Source organism: Propithecus coquereli, unplaced genomic scaffold (genome assembly GCF_000956105.1).
Source record: "Propithecus coquereli isolate 6110/MARCELLA unplaced genomic scaffold, Pcoq_1.0 Scaffold438, whole genome shotgun sequence".
NCBI classification, from domain to species: Eukaryota; Metazoa; Chordata; class Mammalia; order Primates; family Indriidae; genus Propithecus; species Propithecus coquereli.
This window is the reverse complement of record NW_012150152.1, coordinates 173,832-194,063: the sequence shown is the minus strand read 5'-3', so window position 1 is coordinate 194,063 and position 20,232 is coordinate 173,832. Positions and strand designations below refer to the sequence as shown.

The 20,232-nt window shown below is 63.9% G+C and overlaps 3 protein-coding genes across 4 annotated transcripts in view; all 3 read left to right on the top strand.

Annotated features, from left to right (window-relative positions):
- NDUFA13 (NADH dehydrogenase (ubiquinone) 1 alpha subcomplex, 13) overlaps positions 1 to 3,752 on the top strand; it is a 7,910-nt gene extending 4,158 nt beyond the window's left edge. Inside the window, exons 2-5 of the mRNA XM_012654093.1 lie at positions 1,696 to 1,774; positions 2,957 to 3,028; positions 3,254 to 3,323; positions 3,564 to 3,752. Of these exons, the coding sequence (XP_012509547.1) occupies positions 1,696 to 1,774; positions 2,957 to 3,028; positions 3,254 to 3,323; positions 3,564 to 3,683 (341 nt within the window). The 3' untranslated portion in view covers positions 3,684 to 3,752. The remainder of the gene's footprint in view (positions 1 to 1,695; positions 1,775 to 2,956; positions 3,029 to 3,253; positions 3,324 to 3,563) is intronic.
- Positions 3,753 to 4,230: 478 nt separating this feature from the next.
- YJEFN3 (YjeF N-terminal domain containing 3) lies at positions 4,231 to 11,671 on the top strand. Its single transcript, XM_012653975.1, has 6 exons — positions 4,231 to 4,409; positions 7,768 to 7,876; positions 9,572 to 9,682; positions 9,872 to 9,985; positions 10,066 to 10,216; positions 11,406 to 11,671. The coding sequence occupies exons 1-6, from the start codon at positions 4,231 to 4,233 to the stop codon at positions 11,609 to 11,611; spliced, it is 870 nt and encodes a 289-aa protein (XP_012509429.1). The 3' UTR covers positions 11,612 to 11,671.
- Positions 11,672 to 12,129: 458 nt separating this feature from the next.
- On the top strand, positions 12,130 to 19,590 carry CILP2 (cartilage intermediate layer protein 2). Of its 2 annotated transcripts, none has more exons than XM_012654091.1 (8): positions 12,130 to 12,288; positions 13,264 to 13,362; positions 13,744 to 14,034; positions 14,571 to 14,726; positions 15,807 to 16,082; positions 16,313 to 16,421; positions 16,677 to 16,834; positions 17,107 to 19,590. In XM_012654091.1, the coding sequence occupies exons 1-8, from the start codon at positions 12,225 to 12,227 to the stop codon at positions 19,440 to 19,442; spliced, it is 3,489 nt and encodes a 1,162-aa protein (XP_012509545.1). In that variant the 5' UTR covers positions 12,130 to 12,224; the 3' UTR covers positions 19,443 to 19,590. The 2 variants fall into 2 exon arrangements, with proteins under 2 accessions (XP_012509545.1, XP_012509546.1); XM_012654092.1 differs by having other exon boundaries at positions 12,146 to 12,288; positions 13,762 to 14,034.
- Positions 19,591 to 20,232: the final 642 nt, after the last annotated feature.

Sequence of the window (20,232 nt, the reverse complement as noted above, 5' to 3'; positions counted from 1 at the left end):
ATGGGTTAAGGAAGGTTCACAGGTTCACTGTTTTGCATTTGGCTATCCAGTTGTCCCATTTGTTGAAAAGACTATTTTCCCCCCATTGGATTGTCCCATCCAGAATCAATTGACCATGAATATGAGGCTTCTTTCTGGACCGTCAGTTCTGTTCCATGGACGGACACGCCTGTCCTGCGCCAGCGCCACGCTGTCTTGTACACACAGCTGTGTAATAAGTTTTGAAATGGTGAACTGCGAATGCTCCAACTTTGTTTGTTTTTCAAGTTGTTTGAGCTATTCTGGTCCCTTTCATTTCCATATGAATTTCACAACCTGCTTGTCAATTTCTGCGAGAGAAGGGGGGGGGAAAAACGTTGTGATTTGGATGGGGATTGCATTCTGAATCTATATCAGTTGGGGGACGTTGCCATCTGCACAATGCTGAGTGTTCCAGTTCACAAACACAGGACGTGTTTCCGTTTATCTAGGTCTTTGAGAATGTCCCCCACACCGTTTTCTACGTGCCCCTCTCCACCTCCCCCACCAGACTGACAGCTCCTAAGACACAGACCCGGGGTTCTCTGAGGCTGCTGAAAAGAACGAGGCAGCTCTGGTGAAAGTCCCAGCTAGCGATGAGCAGGCTGGTGTCCAGCGCAAGCGGCCAGCTGGGAGCGGGTCCTGAGTACCCCCTGCCCCGGCCTCTCTGGAGAGGTTGTGCCTCTGAGCCTGGACCCAGGGCACCCCCACTGCCCCACCCCCAGCCCCCATGACTCAGAGACGTCCTACCCTGAGCCCCTGTTTTTAGCATGTTGAACTCAGTGGGTAAAAAAATTGAGCCAGTGCCTCACTTATCTCTGGATCCAGCAGAGGTGCCGGCCAGCCCTGTGCGGGAGCCGGGCTAAAGAAGGAAGAGCAGACAGGAACACCGGCAGCCCCCTGTGGGACAGAGCAGAGGCCCAGGGATGGCCACACCTACCACCCGCTGGTCATTTACTGGTGTTAACTGGAAGCCAACCTGTCTGAGCTTGTAGATTCCTCCTGGCAACCAGGAGGCCCATCCAGAGAAGAGACTGAGACTCAAAAGATTTGGAGGGTGTGGGGTGAGCCTGGGACCCAGACCCCAGGTGGCCAAGGCCTCCCTGAAGACCCCAGTGGGCCCCCAGCCTGTCAGTCAGGATTACAGCAGAGCTTCCGCTGGTGCTCAGTAAATATTCATGGTGGCTTCTGTCCCCCTAGTGGGGTGCAGGGCAGGGGGCTCGGCCCTGCAGGGCCAGGAGGTAGCAATGCCACCCTTGGAGCCCAGGGGGTGGCTGGGTAGCCCTCAAAGGGCACTGTCTGTCTTTAGCAGCCACGTGCAGCCCCCTGTGGGCAGCACACAGGGCAGCGGCCCAGGCGGTGGGAGCCACCCTTCCAGATGGGAGCCACCTGATGACTGGGGTCCAAACAACCTCTCTGCAGTGGTAGAGCCGGGGCCACCCAACCACTGATGTCCATACCTTCGGTCCTCTGCAGTCCCTGGCCTGGCCTGTACTTTCCAGAATGCCCGACACAGGGGCAGAGGTGTCGCACTTCAGGCAGCGAAAGAAAAGCTGCCAGTGTCCCTGACTGCAGAGCAGGTGACGGCAGTAACGGCAGCCTGGAGCTGTTGATAGGGGTGTCCAAGGGAGGGGCCCGTGTCCCCGGTGCTGAATGGGTGCCTCCGTCTCTCTGCAGGCTACAGCATGCTGGCCATCGGCATCGGGACCTTGCTCTTCGGGTACCGGAGCATCGTTAAGTGGAATCGCGAGCGCCGGTAGGGTCCCCAGGTGGGGCATTGTCGGAAAAGTGCCCCTATGTCAGGTTGTCAGAGGGACCACGGCGTCCATTGGGGCAGTGCTGCCCATGCTGGAGAGGGTGGGGATGCTCCCCGGACTTGGCCGTGCAGTCTCAGACCTCAGGAAGCGCAGGCTCTGACCCAGCACTTGCACTTTACCCTCAAGAAATGTCCAGTGGGCTAGGCGCAGTCTGTCCCAGCTGCTCTGGAGGCTGAGGCAGGAGGATCGCTTGAGCCCAGGAGTTGGAGGTTGCCGCGAGCTAGGCTGATGCCATGGCACTCTAGCCCGGGCGACAGGATGAGACTCTGTCTCAACCAAAAGATAACAATAAAAAAGAAATATCCAGTGAGCTGACTAGCCTCGGCAACATAGCAAGACCTCTTCTCTACAAAAAATATAAAAATTAGCCAGTAGTCACTGCGCCTATAGTCCCAGCTACTCGGGAAGTTGAAACAGGAGGATCACTTGAGCCCAAGAGGCTGCAGTGAGCTATGACTGGGCCACTGCACTCCAGCCTGGATAACAGAACAAGACCCGGTAAGGGCTTAGAAATCAGACCACATGAGGCGGTGGCCATGCAGGGCCAGAGAGACTAAGGCCAAGCACCCCCTCCCTGTCCCTGTGTCATAGGCAAGAAGACAGGCCAGAGGCCACTCTGGGACCACATCACTGGATGCTGTCCCTCCGCCAGGCCCCTGCAGCACAAATGGGGCTGGGGGCTGGGGCTTGTTGCAGGGAACTTGGAAACTGCCAGAAAGCAGGGAGGAGACAGGAATGGTGTGGCCTGCCTTGGCCTCCTGCCCTGTGGTTATTTTGATGAAGGGGACATGGTTTTGTAAGGCCCAGAGCCCGGTGATGAAGTTCCCATCCCCCTTCACTGCCGTCATCAGGCAGAGCTATTTTTAGGATAAAAGTTTTTAATTGCAAAGAAAGTGTGAAGCCAACAGTCTTCTGCCCAACAGTGGGCAGTCGCCTTTGCAGCTGCCTGCCTCCACCCGCACACTTGCCTGCGTCTCAGGCTCTGCACCCTGGCTCCCCCCCACACCTCGCCTCTCCCCCTCACCCCTTCCCCATGCAGCACTCTAGATGTCTTGGGTCCAGTCCTCTTTGCCTCCTTCCCGCCCTGGTCTTACCCAAGTATGGGTTTTGGGGTTTCACAGGCGCCTGCTGATTGAGGACTTGGAGGCCCGCATCGCGCTGATGCCCCTGTTCCAGGCAGAGAAGGACCGGAGGTAGGGCCGCCTCTGCCAGGGCCAGGAGGCCCCAGCCTGCAGTGGCAGGGAACTGGAAGGCTTCCTGGAGGAGAGGGCATTAGGGCTGGGGCAGGAGAAATGGTAGAGTTTGCCAGGGGGAGGAAAGGAAGGGAGGGGAACTTGGAGATGGGTAGCTGGCAGGTGTGCTCAGGAGGGCCCCTTCCAGGTCCTCGCCCACCTCCGCCACTGTCTGCACCCCTGCAGGGTCTTGCAGATGCTTCGGGAGAACCTGGAGGAGGAAGCCATCATCATGAAGGATGTGCCCGATTGGAAGGTGGGTCCCTGGTTGGAGGGCAGGGGTCCCAGCCACTGCAGAAACGGACACGGAGGGGCTCACACAGACTCCGACGGAAAACTGGGGACTGAGGGGTGGTGGCTGCCAGGTCCAAGGCGGGAAAGGGCGTACAGAGCTCCTGGCCCACACACAGGGACCACTGGTCCTAGGCGGGGTGGGGGTCCCAGCAGGCCACGTGGGAGCGGCTGTGCCCCCACGAATACCCTACTGTCCCCACAGGTGGGTGAGTCCGTGTTCCACACAACACGCTGGGTGACCCCCATGGTGGGCGAGCTGTACGGGCTGCGCACCACCGAGGAGGTTGTCAACGCCAACTACGGCTTCATGTGGTACGCGTAGGGCCTGTGCCCTCGGACGACCCGGACCCCTGCCCCTCCCCACTGGGGGAGAATAAATGCTCTGAAGACCCCGCCTGCCTGTGTCCTGGGGCGGGGGTTGGGGGGAACGGGACGGCCCGGCTTGGCACCACCGGGTCACACGCGGCGCAGGGGACTCGGCAGAAGATGTGATGCGGGGTGACCTCAAAACACACCATGGGCTGTCCCTGGATCCGCCACCAGCCTTGGCTTCAGCTCGCAAATATACCCGCATTTTTCTACCTCCCTGACTGAAGCCTGTGTCCGCAGCCTACCCGCTCCGGGTCAGCTCTGGATTGACCTTCTCCGCGGGGCCCGGGGGTGGGGGAGACCTGGAGGGGGTTGGCTGGGGAGGGCGTCCCTTGCTCTCAGACCAGGGTCTCATACGGAGATAACCGACCAGTCGCTGCCCCTCCAGACTTGGTTTCCCTGCCAGTTTCCCTGCCGGCATCGGTGTCTCTGGGCTTCCCTGCATCCGCGGGCTCGGCTCCGGGCACGAAAGGGTTACGGCCGCTTGCACCCGCCGACCAATGGGGACGCGCAGCGCCTTCGCGGCGCCTCGCGATTGGCGGGCCCGATGGGGTCGGGAGGCGCCCCCTCCCCCGGGAGCGCGTATAAGGCGGCGGCGGCGGGCACAGGTCACCGCGGCCATGAGCAGCGCGGCCGGCCCGGACCCGGCGGAGGCGCCCGAGGAGCGGCGTTTCCTCAGGTCAGCCGGAGCGCGGGGCGCTGGGGACCGGCACGGCCCGGGGGGCGGGGAGGGGGCCCGAGACAGGGACATGGCTGAGACGGGGTCCCGGGCCGAGGGCAGGGCATGGCGGGGACGCGGAACCGGAGGCGGGAGGACGCCGGGATGGGCGGGGGAGACCGAGGCCCACCAGCGGATCGCTGGAGGGACTAAGCCGCGTTGCCAAGGAAACTGCATCCGCGGCCGGCCCGCCCTTCGCGAGTGATTCATCAGCACCGCCCGTCCTTGCCATCACCCCAGCCCGGTCCTCCGCCGCTCCGGGGATCCTAGAGCCGCAGCCCCCAGTCCCCCGTCTGGGAAGAGCTGAACTTGACACCTTGCGCGACCCCTTGGCGTCCACCCTGCTGCCACCTCCCGTGTGCACAGGAGGCGGGCCCGGGAGGGAAGTCATGGCTAGAGCTGGTTTGGGACCAGGGACTGGTGAGTTTGGGGTCCGGAGCTGGCAGCTGTGGCTGTGACTCCCCGCTCACCCTGAGTTCTCCCGTGTCCTCCGAGCCTTCCTGACGTGGGACCGGCAGGGTAGTGGGCGGGCGTCACAAGAAACCAGATTCGTCCAACAGCCCCTGCCCACGTGCCTTCAGCCCCACTTCTCAGGGCAGATGTCCCCTCGCCCATCGCCTGAGGTCCACGTTCAGCCTAGGGGAGAGTTCTAGGAGCTAGACCTGGTGTGAGAGGTTTCATTTAAATGCCAAGTGAGGGGACTCTACCGGGGGTAGTGGGGGGCTGCGGGGAGGGGGTAGGCTGGATCTCAGCGAGGGGGACAGGGGACCGCAGGTGATGAGGCTAGAGACATAACGGGGGCCTTGTGGACATGGCATGGAGTTTGTTTCCCAAGCACTGGGGGACCATCAGAGGGTTTGGGACAGGTGCTGCCATCTAGTGTTCAGGTTTTCGAAGCCCCCACAGCTCTTGCTGAGGAGGAGTTTCGGTGTGAGACTGCTATAGGCGGCGGTGAGCAATCGTGGTGGGCGGGCCGCTGGGCAGAGGTGTGAGGTGGAGAGTTTAGGGCTGGGTGGCATGGGCATTCTGACCTGAGGCGCTCACTTCCAAAAGGGCCCCCTTGGCCGGGTGTGATGGTGGCGCCTGTAGTCCCAGCTACTTGGCAGGCTGAGGCAGGAGGATCACTTGAGCCCAGGTGTTGGAGACTGCAGTGAGCTGTGATTGCACCACTGCACTCCAGCCTGGGTGACAGAGGGAGACCCTGTCTCTTAACAACAAAATAGCACCCTCTATTGCTTAGGGCCCTCCTGGAGTGTCAGGCCCAGTTCCCTCTGGACCCAGGTCACCTCAGCCCTTCTGGGTGTGATGGGGAAATCCTGGGGCCTTGCAGCTTCTCCCATCTGGAGGCTGAGGTTGGGGGTAGCAAAAGGTACCCTCATAATTGAGCCCCCCAGAATCCCACAATGGCAGAACCAACCTGCCCCACCTGTCATCCTCCCCCATCGGGCTCCATTTTCCTCTCTACCCCACCCAGAGCTGCTAGCCTGGACCACCCTCTGCCCACGGCACAGACCAGTTAGGCAGGAAGATAATGTTCCAGGTGGCTGCCAGAAGCCAAAAGCTTTGAGACTGAAGAAGGAGAAGAGGATTGGATGGTCCAACCACACTCCTCTTTCTCCCCCAACCCTCCTGCGGGGGCAGCAGCCAGAGCTGTGTTCCCTACCCGCCAGGTTCCTCAGCTGGAACTTGAACACAGCTTGTCCCATGTGCCTTCCCCAGAGCCGGCTGGCCTGCCAGGGGCACTCTTTGTCTGGCTTCACCGTGAGTTCCTTTTCCCCACCCAGTCCTCATCCTACATCGGCCATAGACAGGCCTGCGTCTGAATCTGCCTCTGCTTGCTGGGATGACCCAGGGCATGTGACTTCCCAGCCCTGAACCTCCACCTCCCCCATCTGTGTGGGTCCCTGAAGTGTCTTCCTGGCCATGTTCCTCAGTCGGGTGTTTGAGGCCCTGCCTGCCCTGTCCCCTTGCTGACTCTGCTCTAGCCACCCGACCCTCCCTCCTGCCCCTAGAACGTACCAGGCTGACTTCCGCCACAGGGCCTCGGCCCTCGCTATTCTTGCCACCTGGATAACCTCCCATGATGCTCCAGTCCACCTCCTCCAGGAAACCCTCCCTGACGCCTGTCCCATACCAGTTCTCGCTCTCCTATACTCTGCCCACCCAGCCTGATCATGCCACAGAATTGGCCAGACGTTTGTCATCTCCCACTCGCAGAATTGAAGGATGGATCCCCTCGGGATTCATTCCCAAACCCCTGCCATCTGTGTCTTTGCTCATGCCCCGTGGCTCCAGACACAGACTCCGAGGGGGGGAAGTCCCAGTTTTCCCACTTGTTTTCTGCGTGACCCTGGGCAAGCCACTTGGCTTCTCTGAGTCATTATTTGTTCTTCCAACTCTTCTGGGCCGGGCTCTTTTATTAGTGTTACTACACTCTCCAGGGGCTGCGAGCTGGGGAGTAAGGGACTAAGTGCTACTCGCCAGCAGGAGGGGAAGGGGTCCTGCCTGCAGGAAGGTGGCATCAGGTCTTAGACCCCACTCAGCAGCCCCAACCCCTGGTTCTGGAGTGAGGGACAACTTCAATGCCATCTCTTGTTCTCTCCAGCCACCAAGCCCTAACTTTGAACAAGAGCCTCCATCCCACCTCTGGTTTTGCTCAGAGAGGTAGTGACAGACCCCAGTCACTCAATAAAGTAGGTGGCAGAGCTTCACGTCGAGCAAGGGGGCCCCATCTCTCTGGCCACAAATAATCTAATTTCATCACTGCCCCTGAAGAGGGGTCACCAAAGGGTCTCATAGCCACAGGTCCCACATCCACCTCCCGCAGGAAGCATCAAACCCCTCTGCAGCCTTTAAAACTCTAGTACAGTCTGACCCCCGCAGCGTCCTGAAGCTCGCTCAGTGACCCCCACTGCCTGAAATCAATCCATCGCCCCCGTCGACGGCCTTCGCGCTCCATTGCCCCTTCTTGGTTCCTTCCGCCTGCGAGACCCGAGGGGCGTCTAGGTGGGCTCGGTGCCCCGCCCCGTTTTGGAGCAACACGCGCCGCCACGCGCATCTGCCACCACCAGAGGGCGCCCGCGCCCAGGCTGCGGCTTCCATTCAACCGCGGGGTGTCGGGGAGAAACTGAGGGAGGATCCTCGGAGCTGTGGAAGCTTCTGGGGGAAGCGGGTAGGAGGGTGGCTTCGGGACCTGGCTTGGAACATTGGCGGAATGTTTCTGGCTCCATCTGAGTCTCTGTCTCTAGGTCTCTCTCTCTCCCCTGTTCTCTCCTCTCTGTCTCTGTGTCTGAGCGTCTCTTGCCACTCTGTCCCCCAGCGCCGCGGAGGCAGCCGCCCTGGAGCGGGAGCTGCTAGAGGATTATCGCTTTGGGCGGCAGCAGCTAGTGGAGTTGTGCGGTCATGCTAGTGCCGTGGCTGTGACCAAGGTACCTGACCCCTGACTCCCACCCCTGACCCCAACCAGAGGGCCAGCCCACCCAGGCAGAGGACTAGCTGCGTGGCCCCTGTGGCCAGGATGGCTCAGCCTTCAAGAAGCCCCTCTTTGCTTCCAGCTACCCCGGCCCATGGTTCACATGGGGAAACTGAGGCCCAGAGAGGACCATCACTGGTCCAACCCAGACAGGACCTGAGACCCACTGTGTCAGAGCAGGTCAGGGCAGGGCTATCACGTGGACGGTGCCAAGGCCCTTGAGGTGTAGATACCAGGTCCCCCAGCAGACGTGACCCGCTTGCTTCTGCCACACCCTGGAGCTTGGGCAGGGTGATGTTGGCTCCTGCAGTCTGAGCACCCTCAAACAACCGTGTGCTGCAGGTGGGGAAACTGGGGCCCAGAAGTGGGGAGGGACCTGCCCAGGGTCACAGTGGGTTACAAGCAGGGCTGTCCCCCAACCACGCCAGGCCTCAATGCCGTCCTCTGAGCGGGTAATTGGTGGTACCGACGTAGCAGCTGAGAAACACACGGCCCTCAGAAAAGCGTCCCGGGTGGTGAGGGCCCCGGCACACAGCGCCCTGCTCCCTCTTTCTTATTGCCACTGTGTACTTTTTAAAAAACTCAGTATCTTTCTTACATGGACTCAATTTTTTCTTAACTTAAATGTTTATATTTCCAAATGAAACGAGTCCTGGGCGAGATGCCCAAAGAAGGAGGAAACTCTAAAAATGAAAGCCCCAAAGAGAAACCTAGCGTATTAAACTGGTGCTCGGTGCGACTCCAGCTCTCACACCGAAAGCCCATCGCCCACGCAGAAGGCCCCAGGCCCAGCCGGCGGGACACGGTCTTGGGTCTGGGATTCTGGGCCCGGCGTGGCTGGGATCGCAGGCACATTCGGGGTGGGTCAGGATGGCACTGGGACCAAGGGGAGGACACTCAAAAAGAGAATAATTTGCCCTCTGTGTGGTTGGAGCCGGGGACTCACTGGGGCTTGGGAGGTGCCCCACGGGCCCGCCTGGCCAGTGCCATTGTCACTCCCATTTGATAGACACAAAACTGAGGCTGGGAAAGACGGGGCCAGGGCCACTCGGAGTCAGGGCAGGGTTGGGACTCAAACACCTGTGTTACAAAGAGCTGCACGTGTCCACAGAGACAGAATAGAGTCTGAAAGATGGAGACAGAGACCAAGAGAGACGTGGAGAGACTTGATGGGGAGAGACAGTCTGAGAGATACAGACAGGTGAAAACAGAGACAGAGACATGGCGTCTGAGAGATACAAAGAGACACAGACAGACAGAGACAGTCACCAGACGCTTTGGGGCCTCCAGGAGGGGCCGAGGTCTGGAAACGTGGCGGGGGAGGGGCAGCCACGGGGTGGAAAAAGGTGGAAGAATGTCTCCGGCTCAGGCAGAGAGTAAACAAACCGCACTCCAGGCGACGGGCAGTGGCTGGATGCACGTTTTTCCGGCTCTGGTTTGGCAGAGCCTGAGACCTGGACTTTGCGTCTCCAATGGGGAGACTGAGGCCCCAAGAGGCCCAGCCTCTCAGCCAGAATGCCTCTCCTTTTGTCCCATCCTGTTGCTTCCAGGCCCAAGCCCCGTCCCTTCCCCTCCTCCTGGCCTCAGTTTCCCCACTTGAGCAAAGAGGAATCTCAAGCTGTGCCTTTGCCTTTGCTGTGCCTCCCGCCAGGTGTTCCCCTTGCCCGCTCTCTCCCGGAAGGAGAGGACGGTGCTGGTCGTGTGCGGCCCGGAGCAGAACGGGGCGGTGGGGCTGGTCTGCGCCCGGCACCTGCGGGTGTTTGTAAGTAGCAAGGAGCCCCTCCGCCTCCCTGGGTCCCTGTCCCTGCGGAAATCATTCCTTCTCTTGATAGCATCCCGGAGGGACGTCCATGCTGGGACAGGTTACAGAACATGCCCAGAGCTTGTCCCAGATTACCAGGGCAGGGCAGCCTGGGCGGGCCCCAGCGCTGACCACTTTTTGCACCCCCAGGAGTACGAGCCGACCATCTTCTACCCCACACGCTCACTGGACCTGCTGCACCGGGACCTGACCACCCAGTGCGAGAAGATGGACATTCCTTTTCTGTCCTACCTGCCCACCGAGGTCAGCGCTGGGTGGCATGTGAGGGTACAGGCACGGGACAGTGCCCCAAGGCCACCCCCTGACCCTGCCCACCCTTCCAGGTGCAGCTCATCAACGAAGCCTACGGGCTGGTGGTGGACGCAGTGCTGGGCCCCGGCGTGGAGCCGGGTGAGGTCGGGGGCCCCTGCACCCGAGCACTGGCCACGCTTAAGCTGTTGTCCATCCCCCTCGTGAGCCTGGACATTCCCTCAGGCACGCTGGGCAGAGGGGGGCGCGCGTTGGGGCCTTGGGGGCTTGGGTGGAGGCCCCTGTGCCCCAGCTGCTGGTGGCCCCCGCCTGTCTGCCTGCTCTGAACCTGTTTCCCCAGCGTGGATGGAGCGTGCACTCTGGCTGTGGCCGAGGGTCACACCCATCCTGCGGATGGCGAAGACCAAGGCTCCTGCCCCAGGTGACCCCAGGTCTCCTCCTCCCCCTGTGCCCAGCCCGCGTGCCCTCTGCCCACCCCTGGCCCAGTCGCCTGGGCAGACGTGAGCTCACTCGGCAAAGGCCTCGCCCGCCCTGGCCGCCGCCCCGCGCCTGTTGGAGCCATTAGGCGATGGCAGACGGAATAAACAGCCGCTGGCCAGCCGGACCCTCTGTGGGGGTGGCTGGACTCTGGGGGATGTCCCCCAGCTTTCAGGATCCCAGAGCCATCCCAGCGGGGTGCCACAGAGCAGGGGGGCACTAAGGGAGGAGGTGGGCTGTCTGATCCGAGGGGGGAGGCTGCGGGCTCAGCCTAGGACACAGAGGGTGGCCCTGTCAAGTCAGAGGGAACTGTTAGGAGCCTCTAGTCTGAGGGTGGAGGCTAGGGTCAGAGGAGGAAGGATTGAAGTCAGAGAGAGGAGCAAGTGGCTTCTGGTTAGTGTCCCCCAAGTCAGGTCAGAGACAGAAGAGAAGGCGAGGCTGCTAGACTGAAAGTGGAGGCTATTGGAGAGGTGGCTCAGGCTGCAGCCCAGTGAGGGAGGGGTCGGGGTCCTGCCAAGTTAAAAGGCAGGGTCTGGTCCGAAGGTGAGGGCAGGGATCTCAGGTCAGAAGGAGTCTCTAGTCTTGAGTGGGGAGGAGTAGGGTCCTGTTAGAGGCAAGAAGCTGGGGCAAAGACAGATCTGACAGGGGATGGCTTGTCTCAGGGCACAGGCCAGAGGGCCAGGCTGGGGTCTGGATGGGAGGAGGCTGAGTCTAAGGCAGAGGCCCTAGAAGGATGGGCAGGGAGGTGTGGGGACAGATGCCAGGTCAGAAGGCAGACCTGGCTCTGCCGGGAAGGGGCAGCAGGGGGAAATGCCGTCGGCTGAAGAGAGAGGCTGGGTCAGACGGCGGGAAACGTCTTCGAGGAGGGAGAGAGACTCGGTGTTGGGGAGGCCGGGCCGCCCTCCCAGCTCCCGCTCCCCCGCCCCTCCTCCCTCAGGCTGGGACGCGGAGACCGGCGGCGACGCTGAAGACGGGCTGCGGCCCGACGTGCTGGTGTCGCTCGCGGCGCCCAAGCGCTGCGCCGGCCGCTTCTCCGGGCGCCACCACTTCGTGGCGGGCAGGTTCGTGCCGGACGACGTGCGCCGCAAGTTCGCTCTTCGCCTGCCGGGCTACACCGGCACCGACTGCGTGGCGGCGCTGTGACCGCCACCCGCGCCCCGCCGCCCGGACCCGCGCCAATAAACAGCCCCTCCCCCCACCGCCTCGCCTCCGCCTCCTTTGTGCCGGGTCGCCGCGGGGTGGGCGCACTCGCCGAGGGCCCTCCCGCCGGCCCCGGCCGCCCGAGGGTAGCTGTAGAGGGGGGCTTCCCGCTGGCCTCCGAGAGATCTAGAGCCAGAAGAACGGAGGGTGGCTTCAGGGTGGGACGGCCTAAAGCCGGTAGGATCGAAGTTAGACGCGCGGAGGACTTCCAGCCGCCTCCAGGCAGCTTCAGGCTCGATTCCAAGTGGCTCTTCCCGCAGGCAGCTTGGGATCCGACGCGGAGGACGGCGGGTGGGCTCCGGGAGGAGTTCCAGCCCCGACGGGGGAACCCAGGCCAGCCCTGGGGGCGGAGGCACAGCCGGACGCACCGAGGGGGGCGACCCAGAGGGGTTGCTCGGGCGCCTGTCACCCAGGCCAGGGGGCGGGGCTTTAAAGGGGCGGGGCCTGCGGGCGCCTCCCGCCCCCACCCTCAGTCCCAGGGGCTGCCAGACCCGCCGGAGTCCGACCCGAGCGCGCCGCGGAGCCCGGACCTTCCCTTGGACACTCGGACCGGGCCATGGCTTCACTGCCGCGCCTGCTCTGTCTCTGCGTCGCCGCCGCGCACCTGGCGGGGGCCCGAGGTGAGGCGCCACTCGAACCCGGCCCAGCCCCCCAAGGCCCGGCCGCCGCCTCCAGTGCAGCCGCGCCCAGGGAAGGAACCAAGGGGCCCGCGCACTCCCCGGGACGGGGATGCGGGGAGGGGATGGCAACGGGGAGATGGAGCTCCGGGACCACCCGGGGCGGGGAGCGGAGCTCGTCCTTTCTCTTCCTTCGGCGAAGACACGGTAGGAGCGCCAGGGTGGATACGAACTTCGGGTTCCTCTGGGTCCCCAGGACCCGGGCGCACCTGACCCAGCCCCGCGCGATTGGGCCTGGAATCGCCAGGTCTGCCGCGCTGGGTCGAAGGGGTCAGAGCTGTCCCCCCAACCCCCACACCTAAACCCACCCACCCACACTGCCCAAGAAGAAATGCCCATCTCTGGAACGCTCGGTGGGGCGGGGGAGGGGCCCATTTCTCAGGTGAGGAGACCGAGGCTCCGAGGACGAAGGGACTTGCCCGAGGCAATCACCCTGCCCTGCCCCGGCTGTCTTGTACAGCTAGATGCCAAGGACTTCCGGCTCCCAGCTTGGGCCCCTAGTAGAAGGGTGGAAGGTAGACTGAGGGAAGGACTTCCACCTGGCCAAATGGATGACAGGGGACAGAGCCCAGCCTGAGAGCAGAGTCACAACCAACTGAACTGGTGGTAGCTGAACACACTCGGGGGGTGATCCCAGACTCTGGGAGCAGGGTGCATATGGACTTCCCCAGCCCCTGGGGTTGGAGCTAAGTCAGAGAGAGGGACGGGGCTGCAGGAGTCTGGATGGTGGTCATGGGCAGGCTTCCTGGAGGAGGGTGTGCTGCAGTCTCCAGGGCTAGACCTGGGTTCTGGGCTCTCAGAGCCTCAGTTTCCTCCCCTGTAAAATGGGGATGATCGTGTACACGCCTTGCCTACGAGGAGGCTCCCAGCGGTCCTCATCAGCGCGCTCCCTTCCCCTCGTCCTCACCCCTCCCACAGACACCACCTCCACTGAGGAGCCCACGGCGACTGCATGGGGCCTGGAAGGACGGTCTGTGCACCCCGACCAGCCCTCACCAGCCCTGGAGGACTGGGAAGGTGAGGCATCCTGGGCCCGAGTCCCATCTGCGCTGTGGACTCGGGGTGTTAGCTCGGGCTGGCGGGATCGGGGGGGACACAAACTGGGAGAAGACCCAGAACCCTCCAGGTCCCTGGACACGGCAGCCCGTGGATGTGATGCCCCAAGAGACCTCAGTTAGGGGTGTAAGAGGCTGTCGGACAGGGCAAGATCTCTGCGTGCACGATGGGCCAGCTCAGCACCGGGCAGCAGACCTAGGGCTGGGGCGGGGGGACGCCCCCTCCCCTGCTCGCATTTTGAGACCCCTGGACCCGGGTCGTGGGCGGGCGCAGAGGGGCTCAGATAGCAGGTAAGGCCCTTGCACCACCGATGGGGCCGACAGGCTGCGGCCCGGGTCCCAGCGCGTGCGGTGCCCGCAGAGGCCAGCGAGTGGACGTCCTGGTTCAACGTGGACCACCCCGGAGGCGACGGCGACTTCGAGAGCCTGGCCGCCATCCGCTTCTACTACGGGCCGGCACGCGTGTGCCCGCGGCCGCTGGCGCTGGAAGCGCGCACCACGGACTGGGCGCTGCCGTCCGCGGTGGGCGAGCGCGTGCACGTGAACCCCACGCGCGGCTTCTGGTGTCTCAACCGCGAGCAGCCGCGCGGCCGCCGCTGCTCCAACTACCACGTGCGCTTCCGCTGCCCGCTCGGTGAGGGCGGGGCCTGCGGGAGGGGCGGGGCCTTGGGAAGGCACGGAAGGGCTTGAAATAGGGGACAGGTGGGTGGGGCCTGAAGGGGTGGGTGGGGAGGGGGCAGGGCCGCGTTGGTGTGGGCGTGGCTAGGAGCCGGGACCCCCACAGGAGCGGGGCCAGGAGGGGGCGGGGCTTTTGAGGCGAGGCGCTGGGAACGGCGGGGGCACAGGTGCACGGCAAGGACACCTGGAGAGTCTTGAGCCCCAGGTGTGCACAGAACGCAGGGAGAGCAGCGGAACTGGACTGACTGCGGGGAGTTTATCTGGGAGCGGGGCGGGGCGGCACCTGAACTGCATCCAGGACAGGTGTGCCCGGCGGGGAAGACTGAAGGGGGTGGTGGGCGGAACGGCTCCTCGGAGCCCCCAACCTAGGACACACCTGTGTGTGTGTGTGTGTGGCGGGGGGAGATCCTTCAGTCCCGCACTGTCACCAGGTTCCGGAAGCGCGGTTCCCGGGGAGGGCGGCTGCCTGACCTCCCTCCCTGCCCTCCGCAGAGACCGCGTGGGGCGCGTGGGGCCCGTGGGGTCCCTGCTCAGGCAGCTGCGGGCCAGGCCGTCGCCTGCGCCGCCGCCGCTGCCCAAGCCCCTCTGGGGATGCGTGTCCCGGGCGCACCCTGGAGGCGCAGAAGTGTGTCCGGCCGCGGTGCCCAGGTAGGAGGGGCGGGGCCCGGGGGAGTGGCCGTGTTTAGAGTAGAGGGGCGGTTAGGGCGGGGCCTGTTGGAGAAGGTGGGGTTAGAGGCGGGGTCTGGTCGTGGAGGGGCGGTGCCTAGAGGGGAGGGGCTGGTCGGGACGGGGCCCGGAGAGTAGAGGCGAGTGAAGGGCGGGGCCTGGGCGTAGGGGCGGGGCCTAGAGGACCTGCACTCCGGAGCCAAGTCGGGACTGGCCCACCCTTCCCTCCTGGGCCCAAGTAGCACTGGGGACTGTGCACATCTGGACGAGTGGACGCCACGGGGGTCGTGGGCAGGTAGACGGGCAGATATTACAGGGCGCTTCCCCTGTGTGCTTGCCGAGCGTACGGACGTTCTGTGGGCAAACAGAAGTCAGTTCATACACTTGGGGGCCACACGTGCTTGGCATTTGCAGCCCCCACCGGTTCCCCACGCCCACGCAGACACGCGCTCACGCCCTGGCAGACACGATGCCCAGGCCCTCCCAGGGCCAGACACCAGGCCAGCCAGGAGGCGACTGGAAATTCCGCTCGCCTGGGCTCCACAAACACGGTCTGGAGCCTGCCACAGGGTGGGGGCGCATGGTGGCCAATGGGGCGTAGGGGTCCCCACCCCATCCAGCCTGGCTCTGCCCTCCTGGTGCCTCTGCCCTGAAGTTTCCGGTGGAATTTTCCATTTTCTGGAGAAACCACGGGATTGGGAGGGGAGGCAGAGGTTCTCTGCCCAAGAAAGCAGCCCTCTTTGGGCCCCCAGCCCCTGCCTAGACATTTTCTCTCCTGCTGGGAGGGGCCTCTCCATCTTTTAAGACTCACCTCTCCTGTCCCCTCCTCCAGGACCTCTTTCCTACCTCTCTGGACCCTAATTCCCTTCCCTGGCACAGCCCTGGGGCCCATATCCTCCCTCACACTAGGGGCTGCTCCAAAGCCAGGCCCTTTTAAAGCCTCTGAGGGGCATATGTGATGGTTCCAGGTGTGTTTGTTGAGCGACTGATTGAGCAGAAAGCCCTCCCCAAGAGGGAGGTACAGGCCGCCTCTGCCCCTGTTGCCTCCCTGTGTCTCCCCAGAGTGCAGCCCTGACACCTGTGAGTGCCCCAACCACATCCTCCTGGGCTCTGTGGTCACCCGATCCGGGCAACCACTGCCGGGAGCCAGGGTCTCTCTGCGAGACCGGCCTGGTACCATAGCCACCAGTGATGCCCACGGAACCTTCCGGGTGCCTGGCGTGTGTGCCGACAGCCAGGCCAGTGTCAGGGCCCACATGGATGGCTTCTCTGCAGGGATGGCCCAGGCCCAGGCCAACGGGTCTGTCTCCACGGTTACCATCGTCCTTGATAAATTGCGTAAGTGACCTTGCAGCAAGGGCCATGGGGGGCTGAGGAACTGGGGAGGAAATCCCAGCACTGAGGTATACCAGGAAGAAATAAGACATAACACAGCCATTGGAGAAGGTGTGGGGTGAAACTAGGGCATCCCTGGGAGAAGGGAGAGGACAGGGACCTGCTCTTGGGAAGGGTCATTGGGAGAAACTGAGTCAGGGCAGAGCCCTGACCTTTGCCACCTTGCCCCTCAGAGAAGCCCTACCTGGTGAAGCACCCCAAGTCCCGAGTGCGGGAGGCTGGCCAGAATGTAACCTTCTGCTGCAAAGCCTCGGGGACCCCTATGCCCAAGAAATACTCCTGGTGAGTGCCTGCCCCGGGGTTCAGGAGCCTCTTGTCTGGCTTTGGGGTTGGATTGGATCTCCCGTGATTATGTGGTGCCTCAAAGACTGTCTGGAGGTAGATGCCAGCCTCGGTTTCCCATCTGGAAAGTGGGAGAAGCTTTGAGAGGTGTGAGTGCGTGGGAGAGAGGCTACCGAGGAGGCTGACCCTGGGGAAGTCACTCTGCAGCTCCCTGGCCACCCCCCAGCCCTGTGGTGTTGCCCACCCACCACCCAGGTTCCACAACGGGACCCTGCTGGACAGGCGAGCGCACAGGTATGGGGCCCACCTGGAGCTGTGGGGGCTACGGCCAGACCAGGCTGGTATCTACCACTGCAAGGCGTGGAATGAGGCGGGTGCCGTGCGCTCGAGCACCGCTCGGCTCACCGTGCTTGGTGAGTGTCCTCTGCCCGACCCTGCCAAGCCCTGACACTGAACGCAGCTGGGACTCAGGCTAAACCTCAGCCCCAAACGCAGCCCCAACATCAGACTGATCTCTGACCCCGCTGAGTCCAGTCCCAGGGCCCCGCTGAGCCCCAACCTCCAGTTATTACCCTGGGCTGAGCCCCCACCCCTTGGTTGACCCCTGACCCCAGACTGAGCCCCCAGCCTTGGAGTCCAGGGAGCCCTCCCCTGGCCCTGACCTGGCTGTTTCCTTGCTCCCCAGCCCCAGGCCAGCCGGCCTGTGACCCCCAGCCCCGGGAGTACCTGGTCAAGCTCCCAGACGACTGTGGGCAGCCTGGCAGCGGCCCCACCTACCTGGATGTGGGCCTCTGCCCCGACACTCGCTGCCCCAGCCCTGCAGGCTGGGGCCCCCGGTGTGGGGACGACGGTTCCCGCTGCTGCTCCGTGCGCCGCCTCCAGAGCAGGGAGATCCACTGTTCTGGCTATGTCCTCCCGGTGAAGGTGGTGGCTGAGTGTGGCTGCCAGAAGTGTCTGCCCCCCCGGGGGCTGGTCCGGGGCCGTGTGGTGGCTGCGGACTCGGGGGAGCCACTGCGCTTTGCCAGGATCCTGTTGGGCAGGGAGCCGATTGGCTTCACCTCCTACCAAGGCGACTTCACTATCGAGGTGCCGCCCTCCACTGAGCGGCTGGTGGTGACTTTCCTGGACCCCAGCGGTGAATTCATGGACGCTGTTCGGGTCTTGCCTTTTGACCCTCGAGGTGCCGGGGTGTACCACGAGGTCAAGGCCATGCGGAAAAAAGCTCCGATCGTCTTGGATGCCAGCCAGAGCAACACGATCCCCCTGGGGGAGCTGGAAGACGAGGCACCCTTGGGCGAGCTGGTCCTGCCGCCTGGAGCCTTCCGCAGTGCGGACGGCAAACGCTACTCGGGGCCTGTGGAGGCCCGGGTGACCTTCGTGGACCCCCGAGACCTCACCTCGGCCACTGCCGCCCCCAGCGACCTGCGCTTCGTGGACAGTGACGGTGAGCTGGCCCCGCTGCGCACCTACGGCATGTTCTCGGTGGACCTCCGCGCCCCGGGCTCCGTGGAGCAGCTGCAGGCAGGGCCCGTGGCCGTGCGTGTGGCCTCCGACCAGATCCGCATGGCGGGCCACGCGGAGGCCCTCAAGCTGTGGTCGCTGAACCCTGAGACCGGCTTGTGGGAGGAGGAGAGCGGCTTCCGGCAGGAGGGGTCCTCGGGCTCCCGCGTGCGCCGCGAGGAGCGCGTCTTCCTGGCGGGCAACGTGGAGATCCGAGAGCGCCGCCTGTTCAACCTGGACGTGCCCGAGCGCCGCCGCTGCTTCGTGAAGGTGCGCGCCTACGCCAACGACAAGTTCAGCCCTGGCGAGCAGGTGGAGGGCGTGGTGGTCACGCTGGTCAACCTGGAGCCCGCCCCTGGCTTCTCCGCCAACCCCCGCGCCTGGGGCCGCTTCGACAGCGCGGTCACCGGCCCCAACGGCGCCTGCCTGCCTGCCTTCTGCGACGCCGACCGGCCCGACGCCTACACGGCCCTCGTCACGGCCACCCTGGGCGGCGAGGAGCTGGAGCCGGCGCCCTCCCTGCCCAGGCCGCTCGCGGCCACCGTGGGCGTCGCCCAGCCCTACCTGGACAGGCTGGGCTACCGCCGGACGGACCACGACGACCCCGCCTTCAAACGCAACGGCTTCCGCATCAACCTCGCCAAACCCAGGCCCGGCGACCCAGCTGAGGCCAACGGGCCGGTGTACCCGTGGCGCAGCCTGCGGGAATGCCAGGAGGCGCCGGTGACCGCCAGCCACTTCCGCTTCTCCCGCGTGGAGGCGGACAAGTACGAGTACAACGTGGTCCCCTTCCGCGAGGGCGCGCCTGCCTCCTGGACGGGGGATCTCCTGGCCTGGTGGCCCAACCCGCAGGAGTTCCGGGCCTGCTTCCTCAAGGTGAAGATCCAGGGCCCCCAGGAGTACATGGTCCGCGCCCACAACGCGGGGGGCAGCCACCCGCGCACCCAGGGCCAGCTGTACGGGCTGCGGGACGCCCGCAGCGTGCGAGACCCCCAGCGTCAGGGCACCTCCGCCGCCTGCGTGGAGTTCAAGTGCAGCGGGATGCTGTTCGACCAGCGTCAGGTGGACAGGACGCTGGTGACCATCGTGCCCCAGGGCAGTTGCCGCCGCGTGGCCGTCAACGGGCTCCTTCGGGACTACCTGGCTCGGCACCCCCCACCCGTGCCCGCCGACGACCCGGCTGCCTTTGCCATGCTGGCCCCCCTGGACCCTCTGGGTCACAACTATGGTGTCTACACAGTCACTGACCAGAGCCCGCGGCTGGCCAAAGAGATCGCCATTGGCCGCTGCTTCGACGGCTCCTCCGATGGCTTCTCCCGGGAGATGAAGGCTGATGCCGGCACGGCTGTCACCTTCCAGTGCCGGGAGCCGGTGGCCGGGAGGCCCAGCCTCTTCCAGAGGCTGCTGGAGTCCCCCGCGACGGCACTCGGAGACATCCGCAGAGAGATGGGTGAGGTGAGCCGGGCACAGGCCCGAGCCTCGGGTCCCCTCCGCACCCGCCGGGGCAGGGGCCGGCAGTGACCTGGGCCTGTGTAGCTTTCCTGCCTCTCTCCGGACTCTGCTGTCCCCGGGAAGTCTCGCCCCCCTTTCTTCCCCAGACGGCCCCCTGCCCAGGTTTCTGGGTCGGCTTTCCCCTCCCCTGCCCGGGATTTAGGGTCAAGACAAGAACTGGGAGGTGGAGTTTGCTCTGGCTTTGGAGCCAGCGCCCTGAAACTGCGGGGGCACATCCAGCCCGGCGGGAGGGAACTGCTCCCAGCTCAAAAGCCATCTCTGACTTTCGTGTGTATTTTGATCCTGGTTCCAGATCCTCTGCCCTTCGTGTTTCTGATGTCTGTCACGCAGCCTTCTTGCCGCCTGTTGCGGAACTTCCTGCCCCGAGCTTTGTTCCTGGGGTTATTTATTGAAACAAAGAGTCGGGGGCTGGTTGTGGGGGTTACTGGGGGTCCAGGCTGGGCCCGATGAAAGTGGGGAAGGGGCTTCTTGGGGTCCCATGCGGGGGAGGCTCTGGGGCTGGGAGGGGGACAATTCTCATGTGTTTGGTGCTTGGAGACCCCCGGGGGTTCGGGGCAGATCCTCCGGGGGCTCAATTAAAAATGCTTTATTTCCAACCCACGGTGTCAGGCTTTGGGGCGGAAGGATGGAGGCTGGGGCTGCCCGACCAAGACGGGACTTCGCAGACAGAAACTCGCGAGGCAGAAACACTGGGCACACGAGTGCAAGCAGCTCATGGGCCCCAAGGGCCTGGGGCAGGTGGGTGGGCCCCAGCAGCCACGCAGAGACACACGTGAGCCACCTGAGCCTGTGTGGCCGT